This window comes from Melanotaenia boesemani, chromosome 15 (genome assembly GCF_017639745.1).
Source record: "Melanotaenia boesemani isolate fMelBoe1 chromosome 15, fMelBoe1.pri, whole genome shotgun sequence".
Taxonomy (NCBI): domain Eukaryota; kingdom Metazoa; phylum Chordata; class Actinopteri; order Atheriniformes; family Melanotaeniidae; genus Melanotaenia; species Melanotaenia boesemani.
In genome coordinates, this window is record NC_055696.1 from 34,387,777 (window position 1) to 34,407,182 (window position 19,406).

At 44.4% G+C, this 19,406-nt stretch overlaps 1 protein-coding gene across 1 annotated transcript; it reads left to right on the forward strand.

Moving 5' to 3' along the window:
- The first annotated feature begins 12,712 nt into the window (after window positions 1–12,712).
- Window positions 12,713–19,144, forward strand: LOC121654691 (cysteine-rich and transmembrane domain-containing protein 1-like). The gene is made up of 5 exons (XM_042008927.1): window positions 12,713–12,785; window positions 16,311–16,380; window positions 16,645–16,688; window positions 16,980–17,115; window positions 18,742–19,144. The coding sequence occupies exons 2-5, from the start codon at window positions 16,311–16,313 to the stop codon at window positions 18,849–18,851; spliced, it is 360 nt and encodes a 119-aa protein (XP_041864861.1). The 5' UTR covers window positions 12,713–12,785; the 3' UTR covers window positions 18,852–19,144.
- Window positions 19,145–19,406: the final 262 nt, after the last annotated feature.

Here is a 19,406-nt window from a genome sequence, read left to right on the forward strand (position 1 = left end):
CACCAAACTTGGCAGGAGGAGCGGCGGACCAGCCGAGAACTCAGCCACATTGACATATGCTGCAAAAATTGCAATATGGCTCAATAGCGCCCGCCACCTACAAATATTTAATTGATCATATCTGCCCACTACATTGACTGATACGGCTGAAATCCAGTATATTGATAGAACTTGGAAGGATGTACAAAAAAGCCTCTTGGACCTATATGATAACTTCAACAGGAAGTCAGCCATTTTGAAAAAAGTGTCATTTTTGGGGTCATTTTTGCATGTTTCTTTGCCTTGCATTTGAACGAACTCCTCCTACAGATTTTATCGTATTTACCTCAAACTCAGTCTGAACACTCCAGAGGCATGCGTGGTCAAAAGTTATTGAAAATTTTCTAATAGGAGGTGGCGTTCAGCGGCGGCGCCTCATCAAGTTTTGATGTTTCGCCAACAAGCACGGAATCTATTATTTCTGCAATACAACACTCATTCTGTACCAAACTGCATATATTTCTCTTCACTTCCATGCCGACCACATCTACAAGTCCTGATGTTGTCATCTGGACATTGCTCAACGCTGCATGGCGAGACCGTGGCGCCATGACAAGGTTGGATAAAACGCCATGACATCATTATTGAGTATAAATCCCTCAATTTTCATCCAATCAGCATCACACTTGCACTGATTAATCAGAGTCTGCTTCTTAACAGATATATGTAATTACTTCTGGTCTTGGCCTAAGCCCCGCCCACTTGAAACAGGAATGCCTTTTTCCTGCAGCAGGGTCCCTCTCGTCAGGGATTAACCTCACACACTCTACAGTGCTTCAGATCAGGTCAAACCCTTTCATGATATAAGAGAAAAAAAAACCTCAAGTTCCTTCCTCAAGCAAAACATGGCAAATGGCGTCCACCGCCATGAAACAGGAAGTACTTGTAACTGACCCAATGTACTCCTGATCTCGACCAAACTTGGCAGGGAGGACAGTGGTCAGGCCTGGAACTGATTCAAATACACATATGCTGGTAATATGGCTCTATAGCGCCCCCTATCAATATTTAGTCTATCAGCTCCACCCACTGCTTTGAACGACATAGTAAAATGTGGCATATTTATATAACATGCCAGGACAAACAAAAAAGCCACTTCATGTCCTGATGTTCTCAACACCATAGCCCTGGGAAAAGGAAGTCCCACCATTTTAACCCTTTATCCTCTGTATAACTAATTCTAACTCATTAATATCATCCTTCATGAACTCATGGTTGAAAATATGACTGACTTCTTACAGCATCATGATTAAAATGGCTTCCTGTGATGGTTTAAATCATTCGCCATTATACAGGAAGTGGCACTAACCCTGCTGCTCAGTTGACCAATTGAGCTAATATTTTCCTGTTCTCATTAGAGTTCCAATCTGAACATGGTCGTACATTAAAAGAACTTTACCACCACCTAGTGGCCACGTGGAATTTTCCTCTTGATGAAATCATGCTCCAGATTGTGGGAATTCAACACAGTTTGTAAGAAACAAGGTCATGAATGCTTCAGATGTCATCACTGGACAGGCTGACGTGCAAGTTGATCTTCTGATGAGGAAAATCACCTCTTGATGGAGATAAACTCTGGAAGAATGGGTATATGGCTGTGGGCAAGAGAGGCTGTGTTGCTGGAGGGAGGCTCTTGGCCGATGGGGCGGTGCAATAGGCCGAAGCGGCGCCAGAGGTGCGAGGGCCTCCAACGCTGCTTGCAGCTTTAATTAGGCCCGAGCACCGAAGGCGGTGCGAAGGCCTATTGTAATTGCTCCGTTTCTTCCTTATTAGGCCCGAGCACCGAAGGCGGTGCGAAGGCCTGTTGTAATTGCTCCGTTTCTTCCTTATTCTTCTTCTTCTTCTTCTTCTTCTTCTTCTTCTTCTTCTTCTTCTTCTTCTTCTTCTTCTTCTTCTTCTTAAACATTGGAGGCATTTTTGGGGACCTGAACATGCACGAAAACGCGCCTATTTTTGTGTACCCCCCCAAAGGAATGTGAAAAATTTGATATTTTGGGGTGCTTGGGACTGTTCGGGTAAAATTGAATGAGAGCGCCACCTATTTACGATGCCCCGCCACTGCACGTCATCAATCTTTATGAAAATTGCTACAAATATTCTAAATCTTCGGTCGAACAAAAAATCCTCTTGGAGCAACAGCCTAAAACCAACAGGAAGTCGGCCATTTTGGGTCAAAGTCGCCATTTTGGCGTTTTACTGACATTTTCAAAATCTATCTCCTCCTAGAGATTTTATCGTACCGCTACCAAAATAGCTCAGGATGTCCAGAAGGCATGTGTCTTTAAAAGTTATTGAAAGTTTTCTAATAGGAGAAAGGGCATGGAGGGGGTGGGGCCTCAAAGTTTGATGTGTCGCCTTGAAGAACGAAAGTGATATAACTTCCACATAAAACAATGTATCTGAACCAAAATGGCCATGTATGATGCCAGTCCCATCCTGAACACATCTACATGTCAATATTTGGGTTATGAATTGGCCACGCCCCCTGGCGACAGTAAGTCATGGTTTTTACTTGGAGACCCTCTTATCTGACGTTTTGAACACAACCAGGTCCAAACTGGGTCAGACAGCAGAAAACAAGTTGGTGATGATAACCAGTGAAAACTGTTGCTCTATGCTGCAGGGCGAGACCGTGGCGCCATGGCGAACTTTGATAAGACGCCATGACATCATAAATCACTATAAATCCCTCAATTCTGATCCAATCCCCATCAGACTTGCAGGGATTAATCAGGGTCCAGCCCTGAACAGATTCATATCACCAATTCCGGTCTAGCCCTAAGCCCCGCCCACTTCCAACAGGAAGTGCTTTTTTTCAGACGCCGGGGTCCATCTCCTCAGGAATAAAACGTACACACTTGAAAGTACTTCACAACAGGTCAAACCCTTTCATGATACCACAATAAAAATCTCAAGCTCCTTCGCCAAACGTAACCATGGCGAATAGCGGTCCGACGCCATCAAACAGGAAGTACTTGTAACTGACCCATTGTACTGCTGATCTACACCAAACCTGGCAGGGAGGAGCGCGGACGAGCCGAGAACTCAGCCACATTGACATATGCTGGAAAAATTGCAATATGGCTCTATAGCGCCACCTACAAATATTTAATTGATCATATCTGCCCACTACATTGACTGATATGGCTGAAATCCAGTATATTGATAGAACTTGGAAGGATGTACAAAAAAGCCTCTTGGACCTATATGATAACTTCAACAGGAAGTCAGCCATTTTGAAAAAAGTGTCATTTTTGGGGTCATTTTTGCATGTTTCTTTGCCTTGCATTTGAACGAACTCCTCCTACAGATTTTATCGTATTTACCTCAAACTCAGTCTGAACACTCCAGAGGCATGTGTGGTCAAAAGTTATTGAAATTTTCTAATAGGAGGTGGCGTTCAGCGGCGGCGCCTCATCAACTTTTGATGTTTCGCCAACAAGCACGGAATCTATTATTTCTGCAATACAACACTCATTCTGTACCAAACTGCATATATTTCCCTTCACTTCCATGCGGACCACATCTACAAGTCCTGATGTTGTCATCTGGACATTGCTCAACGCTGCATGGCGAGACCGTGGCGCCATGACAAGGTTGGATAAAACGCCATGACATCATTATTGAGTATAAATCCCTCAATTTTCATCCAATCAGCATCACACTTGCACTGATTAATCAGAGTCTGCTTCTTAACAGATATATGTAATTACTTCTGGTCTTGGCCTAAGCCCCGCCCACTTGAAACAGGAAGTGCCTTTTTCCTGCAGCAGGGTCCCTCTCGTCAGGGATTAACCTCACACACTCTACAGTGCTTCAGATCAGGTCAAACCCTTTCATGATATAAGGGAAAAAAAACCTCAAGTTCCTTCCTCAAGCAAAACATGGCAAATGGCGTCCACCGCCATGAAACAGGAAGTACTTGTAACTGACCCAATGTACTCCTGATCTCGACCAAACTTGGCAGGGAGGACAGTGGTCAGGCCTGGAACTGATTCAAATACACATATGCTGGTAATATGGCTCTATAGCGCCCCCTATCAATATTTAGTCTATCAGCTCCACCCACTGCTTTGAACGACATAGTAAAATGTGGCATATTTATATAACATGCCAGGACAAACAAAAAAGCCACTTCATGTCCTGATGTTCTCAACACCATAGCCCTGGGAAAAGGAAGTCCCACCATTTTAACCCTTTATCCTCTGTATAACTAATTCTAACTCATTAATATCATCCTTCATGAACTCATGGTTGAAAATATGACTGACTTCTTACAGCATCATGATTAAAATGGCTTCCTGTGATGGTTTAAATCATTCGCCATTATACAGGAAGTGGCACTAACCCTGCTGTCAGTTGACCAATTGAGCTAATATTTTCCTGTTCTCATTAGAGTTCCAATCTGAACATGGTCGTACATTAAAAGAACTTTACCACCACCTAGTGGCCACGTGGAATTTTCCTCTTGATGAAATCATGCTCCAGATTGTGGGAATTCAACACAGTTTGTAAGAAACAAGGTCATGAATGCTTCAGATGTCATCACTGGACAGGCTGACGTGCAAGTTGATCTTCTGATGAGGAAAATCACCTCTTGATGGAGATAAACTCTGGAAGAATGGGTATATGGCTGTGGGCAAGAGAGGCTGTGTTGCTGGAGGGAGGCTCTTGGCCGATGGGGCGGTGCAATAGGCCGAAGCGGCGCCAGAGGTGCGAGGGCCTCCAACGCTGCTTGCAGCTTTAATTCTTCTTCTTCTTCTTCTTCTTCTTCTTCTTCTTAAACATTGGAGGCATTTTTGGGGACCTGAACATGCACGAAAACGCGCCTATTTTTGTGTACCCCCCCAAAGGAATGTGAAAAATTTGATATTTTGGGGTGCTTGGGACTGTTCGGGCAAAATTGAATGAGAGCGCCACCTATTTACGATGCCCCGCCACTGCACGTCATCAATCTTTATGAAAATTGCTACAAATATTCTAAATGTTCGGTCGAACAAAAAATCCTCTTGGAGCAACAGCCTAAAACCAACAGGAAGTCGGCCATTTTGGGTCAAAGTCGCCATTTTGGCGTTTTACTGACATTTTCAAAATCTATCTCCTCCTAGAGATTTTATCGTACCGCTACCAAAATAGCTCAGGATGTCCAGAAGGCATGTGTCTTTAAAAGTTATTGAAAGTTTTCTAATAGGAGAAAGGGCATGGAGGGGGTGGGGCCTCAAAGTTTGATGTGTCGCCCTCAAGAACGAAAGTGATATAACTTCCACATAAAACAATGTATCTGAACCAAAATGGCCATGTATGATGCCAGTCCCATCCTGAACACATCTACATGTCAATATTTGGGTTATGAATTAGCCACGCCCCCTGGCGACAGGAAGTCCCGGTTTTTACTTGGAGACCCTCTTATCTGACGTTTTGAACACAACCAGGTCCAAACTGGGTCAGACAGCAGAAAACAAGTTGGTGATGATAACCAGTGAAAACTGTTGCTCTATGCTGCAGGGCGAGACCGTGGCGCCATGGCGAACTTTGATAAGACGCCATGACATCATAAATCACTATAAATCCCTCAATTCTGATCCAATCCCCATCAGACTTGCAGAGATTAATCAGGGTCCAGCCCTGAACAGATTCATATCACCAATTCTGGTCTAGCCCTAAGCCCCGCCCACTTCCAACAGGAAGTGCTTTTTTTCAGACACCGGGGTCCATCCCCTCAGGAATGAAACTTACACACTTGAAACTGCTTCACAACAGGTCAAACCCTTTCATGATACCACAATAAAAATCTCAAGCTCCTTCGCCAAACGTAACCATGGCGAATAGCGGTCCGACGCCATCAAACAGGAAGCACTTGTAACTGACACATTGTACTGCTGATCTGCACCAAACCTGGCAGGGAGGAGCGTGGACGAGCCGAGATCTCAGCCACATTGACATATGCTGGAAAAATTGCAATATGGCTCTATAGCGCCACCTACAAATATTTAATTGATCATATCTGCCCACTACATTGACTGATATGGCTGAAATCCAGTATATTGATAGAACTTGGAAGGATGTACAAAAAAGCCTCTTGGACCTATATGATAACTTAAACAGGAAGTCAGCCATTTTGAAAAAAGTGTCATTTTTGGGGTCATTTTTGCATGTTTCTTTGCCTTGCATTTGAACGAACTCCTCCTACAGATTTTATCGTATTTACCTCAAACTCAGTCTGAACACTCCAGAGGCATGTGTGGTCAAAAGTTATTGAAATTTTTCTAATAGGAGGTGGCGTTCAGCGGCGGCGCCTCATCAACTTTTGATGTTTCGCCAACAAGCACGGAATCTATTATTTCTGCAATACAACACTCATTCTGTACCAAACTGCATATATTTCCCTTCACTTCCATGCGGACCACATCTACAAGTCCTGATGTTGTCATCTGGACATTGCTCAACGCTGCATGGCGAGACCGTGGCGCCATGACAAGGTTGGATAAAACACCATGACATCATTATTGAGTATAAATCCCTGAATTTTCATCCAATCAGCATCACACTTGCACTGATTAATCAGAGTCTGCTTCTTAACAGATATATGTAATTACTTCTGGTCTTGGCCTAAGCCCCGCCCACTTGAAACAGGAAGTGCCTTTTTCCTGCAGCAGGGTCCCTCTCGTCAGGGATTAACCTCACACACTCAAAAGTGCTTGAGATGAGGTCAAACCCTTTCATGATATAAGAGAAAAAAAACCTCAAGTTCCTTCCTCAAGCAAAACATGGCAAATGGCGTCCACCGCCATGAAACAGGAAGTACTTGTAACTGACCCAATGTACTCCTGATCTCCACCAAACTTGGCAGGGAGGACAGTGGTCAGGCCTGGAACTGATTCAAATACACATTTGCTGGTAATATTGCTCTATAGCGCCCCCTGTAAATATTTAATCTATCAGCTCCAACCACTGCTTTGAACGACATGGTAAAATGTGGCATATTTATTTAACATGCCAGGACAAACAAAAAAGCCTCTTCATGTCCTTATGTTCTCAACACCATAGCCCCGCCCCCTGGGAAAAGGAAGTTCCACCATTTTAACCTTTATCCTCTGTATAACTAATTCTAACTCATTAAGATCATCCTTCATGAACTCATGTTTGAAAATATGACTGACTTCTTACAGCATCATGATTAAAATGGCTTTCTGTGATGGTTTAAATCATTCACCATTATACAGGAAGTGACACTAACCCTGCTGTCAGTTGACCAATTGAGCTAATATTTTCCTGTTCTCATTAGAGTTCCAACCTGAACATGGTCCTACATTAAAACAACTTTATCACCACCTAGTGGCCACGTGGAATTTTCCTCTTGATAAAATCATGCTCCAGTTTGTGGGAATTCAACACAGTTTGTAAGACACAAGGTCATGAATGCTTCAGATGTCATCACTGGACAGGCTGAGGTGCAAGCTGATCCTCTCATGACGAAAATCACCTCTCGATGGAGATAATCTCTGGAAGAATGGGTTTATGGCTGTGGGCGAGAGCGGCTGTGTTGCTGGAGGGAGGCTGTTGGCCGATGGGGCGGTGCAATAGGCCGAAGCGGCGCCAGAGGTGCGAGGGCCTCCAACGCTGCTTGCAGCTTTAATTAATACTTGGGATCTGTGGGAGGCTTGGTCTAGGTGCAGATTACGCCTCCTGAGAGAGGACAGAGGATTAACGAAAGGCTTATGAAAACTCTTGATATTGCAGACAGAATCAGCAGCTTACTTGGATCCCGAGGTGGCTGATGGTGAAGGGGTAAGTCGGTAAGCGGGTGCAGGCAGGGCGAGCAGGCAGGGGGACAAATGAGGCAAGGCTTGGTCGAGGCTGGAAGTCCTGATTTGGCATTCCATTCTGTGGATCTCCAACGGCTTCTTGAAGCAACAGGGGAAACTGAGGGAACCTGGAACACCTGGAACACTCAGAACACACAGCCAGATCACAATCACGACACCTAGGAGCTATGTTGTCGGAGGCTTTGTGTCCCTGGTAGGGTCACCCATGGCAAACAGGTCTCTACGGAAAGGACCAGATAGATCTCAACTCAGTAGACCTCTATGATGGGTAAAAACAATGGATCCAAGTTTCGCTTGCCTGGACGTTGGTAACTGGGGCCCCCCTCCAGAGCCAGGCCTGGAGGTGGGGCACTGAGGCAAGCGCCTATTGGTCAGGCCTTGACCCATGGGGCCCGGTCCGGCTCAGCTTGACAGGGTGACACGGCCCCCCTCCTGAAGGGGGTCCATAGGGGTTGGGTGCAGTGTGAGCTGAGCGGTGGCCGAAGGTGGGGACCCTGGCATTCTGATCTGGCTGCAGAAGCTAGCTCTAGGGATGTAGAACGTCACCACCCTGGCTGGGGAGAAGCCTGAGCTGGTGCATGAGGTTGAGCGGTTCTGGCTAGATGTAGTTGGACTCACCTCGATGCACGGCAGGGCCCCGGGTGTGGATGAGGTCCGCCCAGAGTTCCTTAAGGCTCTTGATGCTGTAGCTGTCTTGGTTGACACAGCTCTGCAGCATCGCGTGGACATCGGGGACAGGTCCCCTGGACTGGCAGACTGGGGTGGTGATCCCCCTCTTCAAAAAGGGGGACCGGAGGGTGAGCTCCAACTACAGGGCGATCACACTCATCACATCAGTGTGAAACGGCTGGGATGAGAATCAGCACCTCCAAATCCGAGGCCATGGTCCTCAGCCAGAAAGGGTGGAGTGCTTTCTCCAGGGGTTGGGAATGAGGTCCTGCCCCAACTGGAGGACTTTAAGTATCTCTGGGTCTTGTTCACAAGTGAGGGAAGGATGGAGCAGGAGGATTGACAGGCGGATCGGTGCAACGTCTGCAGTGATGTGGACTCTGCATTGGTCTGTCATGGTGAAAAAGGAGCTGAGCTAAAATGCAATGCTCTCTATTGACTTGTTGATCTACGTTCCTACCCTCACCTGTGGTCACAAGCTGTGGGTAGTGACTGAAAGAATGGGATCGCGAATACATATTGTAAAAATTAGTTTTCTCCGCAGGGTGGCCGGGCTCTCTCTTAGAGACAGAGTGAAACCCTCGGTGATCCCGGAGGGCTCAGAGTCGAGTCAATGCTTCTTCGCATCGAGAGGAGCCAGATGAGGTGGCTCGGGCATTTGGTCAGGATGCCTCCTGGACACCTCCCTGGTGAGATGTTACAGGCATGTCCCACTAGGAGGAGGCCCCGGGGAAGACCCAGGACACACTGGACAGACTCCATCTCTCGGCTGGCCTGGGAACGCCACGGGATCCCCTGGAGTAGGACAAGCTAGTGAATGTGGCCCTGGGGGGAGGGGGGGGGGGGGGTGGCTGAGATTCCCTGCTTAGGCAGACCTGACCTCGGATATGTGAAAGAAAATGGATGGATGGATAATGTTATTCCACTCTAAATTTAGACGATGATGCATCTTTTAGCATAAAGGCCTTGACAATGAGTTAGTGTAAAACTACACAGTCAAAGTATCTCCATGGTAGTTTTGTCAGTACTTGATGATGTATTTAGTACAATAGTATACATTTTGTGGAGTAAAGAAGACTGGAAGAAATTAATTTTATTCCACTTCAAATTTAGATCACAACGCTTGTTTTAGCTGCCTGAAAAGGATTTTGGCATTATATTACTGGAAAAGTACACAGTAAAAGTGTTTCATATTAATTGTGTAAGTAGTATAGGAAGTACGTAGTACAATGGTACAGGTTTTGTCAACTACTTATGGAAAAAAGTGATTTTATTTGACTTCAAAGTTAGACGATAATGCTTCTTTTTGCTGTGCATAAGGCACTTCGACATTGAATTACTTGAAAAGTACACAGTAAAAGTATTTCCTATTATTTTGTAAGCAGTATAGGAAGTACTTAGTGCAACAGTGAAGGTTTCTTGAACTACTTATGGAAAAAAGTGATTTTATTTGACCTCAAAGTTAGACGATAATGCTTCTTTTTTCTGTACATTTTCTGCAATTTGACATTGAATTACTAGAATTACGTCTTCCGATGAGGAAGCAGAGTCTGGGGTACCTGGTGCTGGCTCTCCTATCTCTGGGGCTGAGGTCAGCTCCTCGGTGGCAAGGCCCCGGGGGTGGATGAGGTCCGCCCAGAGTTCCTTAAGGCTCTGGATGCTGTAGGGCTGTCTTGGCTGACACGCCTCTGCAGCATCACGTGGACATCAGGGACAGTTCCCCTGGACTGGCTGACTGGGGTGGCGGTCCCCCTCTTCAAAAAGGGGGACCGGAGGGTGTGCTCCAACTACAGGGGGATCACACTCCTCAGCCTCCCTGGTAAGGTCTATTCAGGGGTGCTTGAGAGGAGGGTCCGTCGGATAGTTGAACCTCGGATTGAGGAGGAGCAGTGTGGTTTTCATCCCAGTCGTGGAACAGTGGACTAGCTCTACACCCTCTTCAGGGTCTTTGAGGGGGCATGGAGTTTGCTCAGCCAATCTACATGTGCTTTGTGGACTTGGAGAAGGCATTCGACCGTGTCCCCCAGGAACTCTTGTGGGGGGTACTCCGGGAGTATGGAGTGCTGGACTCGCTTGTACGAGCTGTCCGGTCCCTGTATGACAGGTATCAGAGCTTGGTCTGCATTGCCGGCAGTAAATCAGAATCATTTCCAGTGCGGGTTGGACTCCGCCAAGGCTGCCCATTGTCACCGATTCTGTTCATAACTTTTATGGACAGAATTCCTAGGCGCAGCCGAGGTGTTGAGGGGATCCAATTCGGTGGCTTCAGGATTGGGTCTCTGCTCTTTGCAGATGATGTGGTTCTGTTGGCTTCATCGGACCTTGATCTTCAGCTCTCACTGGAGCGATTCGCAGCCGAGTGTGAAACGGCTGGGATGAGAATCAGCACCTCCAAGTCCGAGACCATGGTCCTCAGTCGGAAAAGGGTGGAGTGCTCTCTTTGGGTCTGCAGTAGGGTCCTGCCCCAAGTGGAGGAGTTCACGTATCTCGGGGTCTTGTTCATGAGTGAGGGAAGGATGGAGCAGCAGATGGACAGGCGGACCGCGTCTGGAGTGATGTGGACTCTGCATTGGTCTGTCGTGGTGAAGAAGGAGCTGAGCCAAAAGGCAAAGCTCTCGATTTACCGGTCGATCTATGTTCCTACCCTCACCTATGGCCACGAGCTGTGGGTAGTGACCGAAAGAACGAGATTGTGAGTACAAGCGGCCGAAATGAGTTTTCTCCGCAGGGTGGCCGGGCTCTCCCTTAGAGATAGGGAGAAGCTTGGTGATCCGGGAGGGGCTCAGAGTAGAGTCGCTGCTCCTCCACATCGAGAGGAGCCAGATGACGATAATGTTTCTTTTTGCTGTCCATAAGGCACTTTGACATTGTGCATTTTTATATTTATATATTTATTTATTTATTTTAATGTCACTTAGAGAATTTGCGTGTTATTGCTATCTGAAAGGGACTGCAAGACAAGACAGAAAGAAAGAGAAATGCTTTATTTTGAAATCAGGAAGTATTGCTTGATGGTTGTTGCTTTACCACAAAGTAGAGTGTAAATGCGAACTTGAAATACAGTGCTGAGAGGTGCAGAAGTCTCATTGACAGTTAGAGCAATTGTTTGATTGCAGTGGTTGCCTCAAAAGGTTGTACAACAAAATATTAAGTTAGGGGTAACGTTGTTTTTGTCCTGTTTCATGAGTTTATTTTTTAAATAATTCTGTTGAAGCATGGTTGAAAAGCAACGTGTCTGACTTTCACTGGTTAAATTTCATAGAATTTTATTTATTATTACTTTTGTTATTTCTGTGACCATTGTGAGTTTTTCTTTCATTAACCGAAGGGAACCAACACTTTTGTCCATGTGTGTATTTGACATAGCAATTTAAAAACACACCCATCATTGTCGCTCACCATCACACAGACGTCCACATACATCTACAAACAGAGCAGTCCCCTCCCTCCATTATACACAAACATGAACTCCCTCATTTCTGTTTCTTAGGACAAAACTAATAAAAGTACTAAACATCTGGCTTGACGCTGCTGTGAGGTAAAACTGTCTTGGGGATCTGATCACACCAAGAGCCAGCCCACCCATTTCCACAGAGGCCACCACAGCAACCATCCAGATCAGGGCAGGCCAGAGTCCACATCACAACTGTAGGACTGCAGTGCAGAACCCCCAGCCACTGGGACAAGGGCGATCACCACGGCAACAACCCCCAGACAAAGCATGCAAAGCTTCTGGGGCGAAGGATCCCCAGGAGGAAAGGAATGCTGTTATGCATCTTGTGTTTACATTTAAATAACACAGAACCAGTCTTTCATGATCTCAGTTATGTGTGGATGCAAACTTTGTTAATTACTGTGGAGCTCATTAACAAAGTGGACATTTAAGAGCAGTTGCTGCTTTGGGAAGGCTGCTGCAGGACATGATGTTACACCAGGACATGATGTATGAGGGTGGGAGGCCCAAAATAAGAGTATATCCACTAGAAAAAACTAAACAACACCACTGGATGGACAGATGGACGGACGGATGGATGGACGATAAATGAGGAGAGAAGTGAAGGAGGATGGTGGGGAGTAGTTAGAGAAGGAGAAGGAAAGGAGGACGAGGGAGAGGGAGAGGAGGAGGAGGAAGAGGGGGAGGAGGAAGAGGAGGGGCCTGTCTCTGTGTCCCTGACAGCCTTCCCTCTGTGGATCATTGATCGGTGGACCATTGATCGGTCAGGACATCAAACGAACGTACTTCCTGTAGAGGTGAGTCTACTTCCTGTGCTTCTAAACTTTATTTCTAAACAACTTCCTGTTGAACAGCTGATGATAGAAACTGGTCTGAAGGAAAATTGATCGTTTCTTAAATGATGATGGATTGATTTACTTTTACATCAGACTCTAAGAGTTAAAACTCTGAACAGGAACTCACAGAGAAGCTGAAAACCGCACCAACATGGTGATTCCAGAAACTTCTGTTTGGTTCTGGTCCTCCTCCCAGTGTTTGTTTGTCAGGAACACGCCGACCAACAATGAGACAGACGTCTTTCTGTAAGCTGGTTGTCATGGAAACCGGTATATTAGATTAGAGCTGGTATGAAGACAGCTGACCTGGTCCAAGATGTCCGCCCTCCGATCAGTTTTACTTCTAACTGATCATCCATCCTTCAGCGATGGATCGTCCTTATACAGTACTTTTCTAGTCACATGTCTCTCACACACACACACACACACACACACACACACACACACACACACACACACACACACACACACACACACACACACACAGGAACAGATCTGGTCTAGAAAGAACTTTTATAGTAGGAAGAGACGATGAAGTTTCTCCTTCATGTGTTTCAAACGTTTCATTTGCTTTCTGAAAGTTTAGACGTTAAATTCTTAGTTTAAAAACTTGAAATTCTGGTGATTTAATCCATTTTAATACAGGTTGCTCATCAAGAGGATAACAAGAAAGAGGAGAATACTTCACTTCAGGTCACATTTTGGTTTTCAAATACTTGATTTTATTCATTCATTTATTTTTTAGGCTCACCAATTTGTGGTCTTACTTTTCTTTGTATATGAAGTCCATGCGCCTCCTGCGGCACACAAACATCTGTTACCTGGTTGTAAAAGTTCTCCTCATTTTTCTTGTAGTTTTCAGTCTCTCAGCCTCCAAAGAGAAAACGGACGACCTGAGTTACATCCTCTTCCACCTGCATGTTTTCAGTCTTTTCCTTTTATTTTACACAGATAATCCTCCATCGGTGCAGTCAGGTGGAGCAAAACCTGCTGCACCACAGCACCTGACGTTAGCTAGCACGTTAGCAACAGCCCCCGCTAGCTCACCTGTCTGCCTCATTTTCCTACTTTTCGACGCAGTTTACTGTCCGACTTATGGGCTTGACACACCGGGGACGAGCAGCGTCGGGCTGTGGGATCACGTCTCCAAGAAATGTGATTGGTTATGATACTGGAGCGACAGACGAGGATGAAGGATGAAGGGTCAGAAGATTTTGCTGGAGTTGACAGAAATCTGCTGCTGACTCGACTGAACCAAAGAGAACGACAACCTGAGTTCATCCTGTTACAAACTGGGAACCAGCACGGTGAAGATCCTCATCTGATGGACCTCAAGGCTGATTCAGACAAATCCAGGACCTATGTTCGGACAAATCCACCCTGTTCAGGGTCTTGCCCAAGGACTGAAGGAACAAGAATTGTAGAGATGATTCCTCCTCAGGCAATGTTGGAGAAAATCTATCCACCAGACCAGGCCTCTGTTCCCACACGCCCAAAGTGTCTAATAATCTATTTAGCTTTCTCTCAGGTGCTTCTCCTGCGTGTTCATAAATGGAGAATACATGATGCTACTACTTCTCTCAGTTGACCATTCATTGATTACAACTGATAAGAGGAATGTGTGATTACGGAGTCTCTGGGTTGTTTTACCTGGCCCTAACAGAACGCTACTACCTGGCTCCTGAACCCGTAAATACGACAGTTTCTGCTGACTAATGTGCAGTTGCTGCGTCATCTAACAGCCACCTCCTCATGTCTTCTCCTGGCACTGGATTCCTATTTCTGTAAGACAGAGATGAAGTCACACACACAAGCCCAGGAGCCATTTTCCTTTGCAGGATGCTCTCTGATTGAATTAGATAAACGAAACAATGAACAAATGAAACACTGAGATAAACCACTCAGCACATTCTGTTTGCTAGCAGGCGCAGCAGTAATCAACCTCACACACATTATTACCAGCAGGCATCTCCGTTTTATTCTTCAGGAGTTCAGGAGGAAAATGTTTATTAGTTTATTCACAATTTAGTCATTTCTAAGTTTGATAGTATTAGTTGACAAAAACTCAAAAAGATTTTAGTCTAATTTTAGTCAAATAAAAAAAGTATTAGTCTGTTAAATGAATTTAGGTCAATAATACGTATTAAAAAGTGGAATCAAGGTTGACAGGTTATAACAAGTAATTTATAAAACAAGTTAACCTTCTACATAATAACCAGATCCTTTACCAGACTTTCGAGACTTTAATAATAATAATAATAATAATAATAATAATAATAATAATATTAATAATAATAATAATAATAATAATACATTTTATTTAAAAGTGCCTTTCAAAACACCCAAGGACACTGTACAAAAGAACATTAAAACTTTACCATCAACAGGGATGAAATGCTGCCGTGTTATTTACCTGCTGGACAGAAACCTTTTATTTCTATATTTCACCTTTTTTCATGAACTGATGCCCAACTTCATCATACAAACATGTCACACAAGAAAACAGCAGATCTATAAGTTCAACATACAGCAACACATTGTGAGCTTATTGTTTGGTTGTTTTCATCAATAATTAGAAAATTATAAGAAATGGTTTTAGACTTAGAAGGTTTCCAACCAACTTTCTGATCTACTTAGGGTGATGCGTTGCACAGATAAAGTTCTAACTGTGGAATCAATTACTCCACCCTGAACATACACATGCCCAAAATATGAGCAAAGGATGAGGAACACATGTTCAACTTGACCTGGTCTGCCAGAGAAATGATGATGGATTATACTTAAAATATGTCCATATATCGTTTCATCGCTTCCACCAAACCCCTTCATCGACGCTGCTGCCATGATTCATCTATGAATGAATGAACTGCTTGTCTGTGTGCGAGCAGTCTGGTAGTGGGCGTGGCCAAGGTGCAGCAACAGATGACTGACAGATCGTGCTCATAATAGGCAGAAATGCCGTGTTTTTAATGTCGGACAATAAGCCCTTGAATATTTTTATCTCGTCTGGTCAACTAAATCTCACAAATGTCTCGTCATGCTTTTGTCATCAGAGAGACATTTTTAGCTCAGCACCGTTTCGCTATCGTCATGAAAAAAAGGTTCGTCAACAAAGTAAATTCGTCATCGTTGACGAAAACAACACTGCTCTGATTCAGTTCTTTGATTTGTCCAATCAGAGTGACTCATGGTTTAAAACTTTTATAAACACATAGACAGCTTAATTAAACCTTTTAATTTATTTGAATCAGAGCTCTGATTGGACTCCTCATGTCTGAGAGCAAACCCACATTGAGCTCTTCTTCAGACGACCGGGTCACATCTAAATTATTGATCTGAAAAAAGTGATCAATCAAAATTTGAGAAAACAATTCATCAGAAAGTCGTCTGTCTTTTATCTGCATTAAACTCTGAATGTTCACTTACTAAGATGTCTTCCTTCCCATCCATCCATCCATCCATCCATCCATCCATCCATCCATCCAGATGAGTGACCAGCCTCCTCCGTACCGTCCATTCTTCCCTGAAGGTCCTCCATCTGCTGGTTTTCCTCCAGGTTTGCTTGTCAAAGTTTCACAACAAATGTTGTTGTTTTGTTTGTTTCTGTCTAATCAGAGATGAGATTTTGGGAATGAACTCAGTTTTTTATCAATCTGAGAAACAGACTGAAGCTCAAACTGAAACTCTTTATTTATTATGTTCTTATTTACTATCGTCCTGATAATGAAAGCATTTAATGATGATTTTTGTTTACATATTGATCTTCTCTTCATGTTTTCTTGCTAATTGTGTCTCATGACTTCCTGCTGGTTCTTCACAGCTTTCTGTTCGCCGCCTGCAGCCTTCCATGGCCCCGCCTACCAGGTATCCAGCATGCACTGCTGTAAAAATCTATGGATCATGTGACCTGCGATAGTCGTGAGAGGAAGCGTTAGCTTCAGCCTGTTTCCTGAACAACTGTCATCAGATTATAGGATTACTTCTTTTTAAAGTAACTTCAGAATTATTTAGGTTCAGAATCAATTTATCCAGATAAAAAAAAAAAAAAACAGATGCTGGACGTTAGCCCCAGTTTTACAAAAAGATGGTTCATCATATGTTAATTTTTTCCTCCTGAGGCGACAGCGTCATGACAACACTCCGTGTCTTCTGCAGACGTTCCCTCAGACAGCTACAGGTGGAGACCCCATCTATCTCCATCCAGGTCACTTGGGACACCAAGAGGCCTTAGTGACGCAGCCAGGTTACCATGGTAACAAACAGGAAGCCCCACACCCACCAAAGCACACAGGTACTGTAGTCAACAGTAAACCTGTTTACATCAGATTACTGTAATAATCTGGCAGCAGGGATGGTATCGGCTGGTAAACTCACCAGGTCGGAGTTCTTTTGATGGTTCGCTACAGTTTGGTAGATACTTCCTGTTTTAAAACAAGAATGCCGTCCAGTTTGGTTCAATGTCTTTATTAGCTTGTGGAAGAAAACGAAGAAATAATTTGACCAGCCTCTCATCAACTTGATCCACTGGTTATTGTTTTTAAAAACAGTGGTAATCACAGAAATTCAAAGAGAAGATCCAGAAATCCAGCAACACGTGATCCCAAACTGACCAATCACAAGGGAGTACTCCCACGTAACTGTCTGTGTAGCAGGAGTGCACGTCAGGTCTGGAAGAGGTGCATGTTGAGCCTCTGCAGAGCTACGCTGAGCCTACGGTGCAGGCGCCGCACAACAATAAATCCACCTTTAGCTGCTAAATCACATTTAGCTGCTAATGTGAGAACCCGCGGTCTTAGCGTTAGCTGCTAATGTGAGAACCCAGGGTCTTAGCGTTAGCTGCTAATGTGAGAACCCGCGGTCTTAGCGTTAGCTGCTAATGTGAGAACCCAGGGTCTTAGCATTAGCTGCTAATGTGAGAACCCAGGGTCTTAGCGTTAGCTGCTAATGTGAGAACCCGCGGTCTTAGCGTTAGCTACTAATGTGAGAACCCGCGGTCTTAGCATTAGCAGCTAATGTGAGAACCCGCGGTCTTAGCGTTAGCTGCTAATGTGAGAACCCAGGGTCTTAGCGTTAGCTGCTAATGTGAGAACCCAGGGTCTTAGCGTTAGCTGCTAATGTGAGAACCCGTGGTCTTAGCGTTAGCTACTAATGTGAGAACCCGCGGTCTTAGCGTTAGCTGCTAATGTGAGAACCCACGGTCTTAGCGTTAGCTGCTAATGTGAGAACCCAGGGTCTTAGCGTTAGCTGCTAATGTGAGAAACCAGGGTCTTAGCGTTAGCTGCTAATGTGAGAACGCACGGTCTTAGTGTTAGCTGCTAATGTGAGAACCCAGGGTCTTAGCGTTAGCTGCTAATGTGAGAACCCGCGGTCTTAGCGTTAGCTACTAATGTGAGAACCTGCGGTCTTAGCGTTAGCTGCTAATGTGAGAACCCACGGTCTTAGAGTTAACTGCTAATGTGAGAAACCAGGGTCTTAGCGTTAGCTGCTAATGTGAGAATGCACGGTCTTAGTGTTAGCTGCTAATGTGAGAACCCACGGTCTTAGCGTTAGCTGCTAATGTGAGAAACCAGGGTCTTAGTGTTAGCTGCTAATGTGAGAAACCAGGGTCTTAGCGTTAGCTGCTAATGTGGGAGGTCTTTCTTTTGCTTTGTTCACGTTGTGAATGAATGGAGGCAAAACAGTTTGTTGCAAATGTGCAGATATAAAACAAAATAAATCAGATGTATGGCTCAAGTAAATAGTATTAAAGATAAATCTGGGTGTTGATCTCATTTCTCATAATCAGAGTACGCCTTTTACATGATAACTGGAATAATCTTATAATTCCAGGAATTAGATATTTAGTGTCCATAAAAACAGACTCAATAAAAATTTCAGGAAATGATTGACTGATTGATTGACTATGTCACACTGACAGTGTATGTGATGGAGCCACACCGGCGTCAGGATGACGGCGTGGGCTCGTACTTGGCGGCGTGTTCTGCTGCTCTGTGCTGCTGCTGCCTGTGGGACCTCCTTCATCGCTGAGGACCTCCCACCTTCCTCCTCCTCCTCTTCATCATCATGAATCCTGAATCTTAAGATAAAAAATGGCAGAAATGTCTGTTTTGTTATTAGAGCAGTTCAGGACTATAAACATGGAGGGCGACGAGCAGTAATGATGGATTTTATTCTCTTTTATTATAATTAATCTTCAAGTTTTAACATTTCTGAGAAGTTGAGCCAAATAAGGAAAGAATATTTTATTCCTCACATTATCTTCAGAAAGAAAGAACTTTCTGTAAATGTCACAAGTTTATTAAAGAATTTTACCATCTGAACCGCCTGAAATGAATATTTGGACCTCTGCATCTTCCTCTCAGTTTGTCATGTTTGGTATTTTATTCTGAAATCATTGTTCTATCAGCTATGTGAAAAATGTCAAAGTTTAATTCTGGAGACTGAAGATTAGTTTCTCTGATGTAGTTTTAAAATGAAAGTCAACATTATCATCATCGCCATCATCATCATGTCTCAGTGTGAAGAGCAGCAGAACCTGTTGGACCAGAACAAACCCGTAAATTACCAGGGTCTGTTGCTGTT

Excerpts from the sequence above, each read along its gene's own strand:
- LOC121654691 (XM_042008927.1), top strand. The coding sequence starts at position 16,311 with ATGAGTGACCAGCCTCCTCCGTACCGTCCATTCTTCCCTGAAGGTCCT. Across the intron at positions 16,381-16,644 it reads ATCTGCTGGTTTTCCTCCAG|CTTTCTGTTCGCCGCCTGCA; the intron begins GTTTGCTTGTCA and ends GGTTCTTCACAG. Across the intron at positions 17,116-18,741 it reads ACACCCACCAAAGCACACAG|TGTATGTGATGGAGCCACAC; the intron begins GTACTGTAGTCA and ends TCACACTGACAG.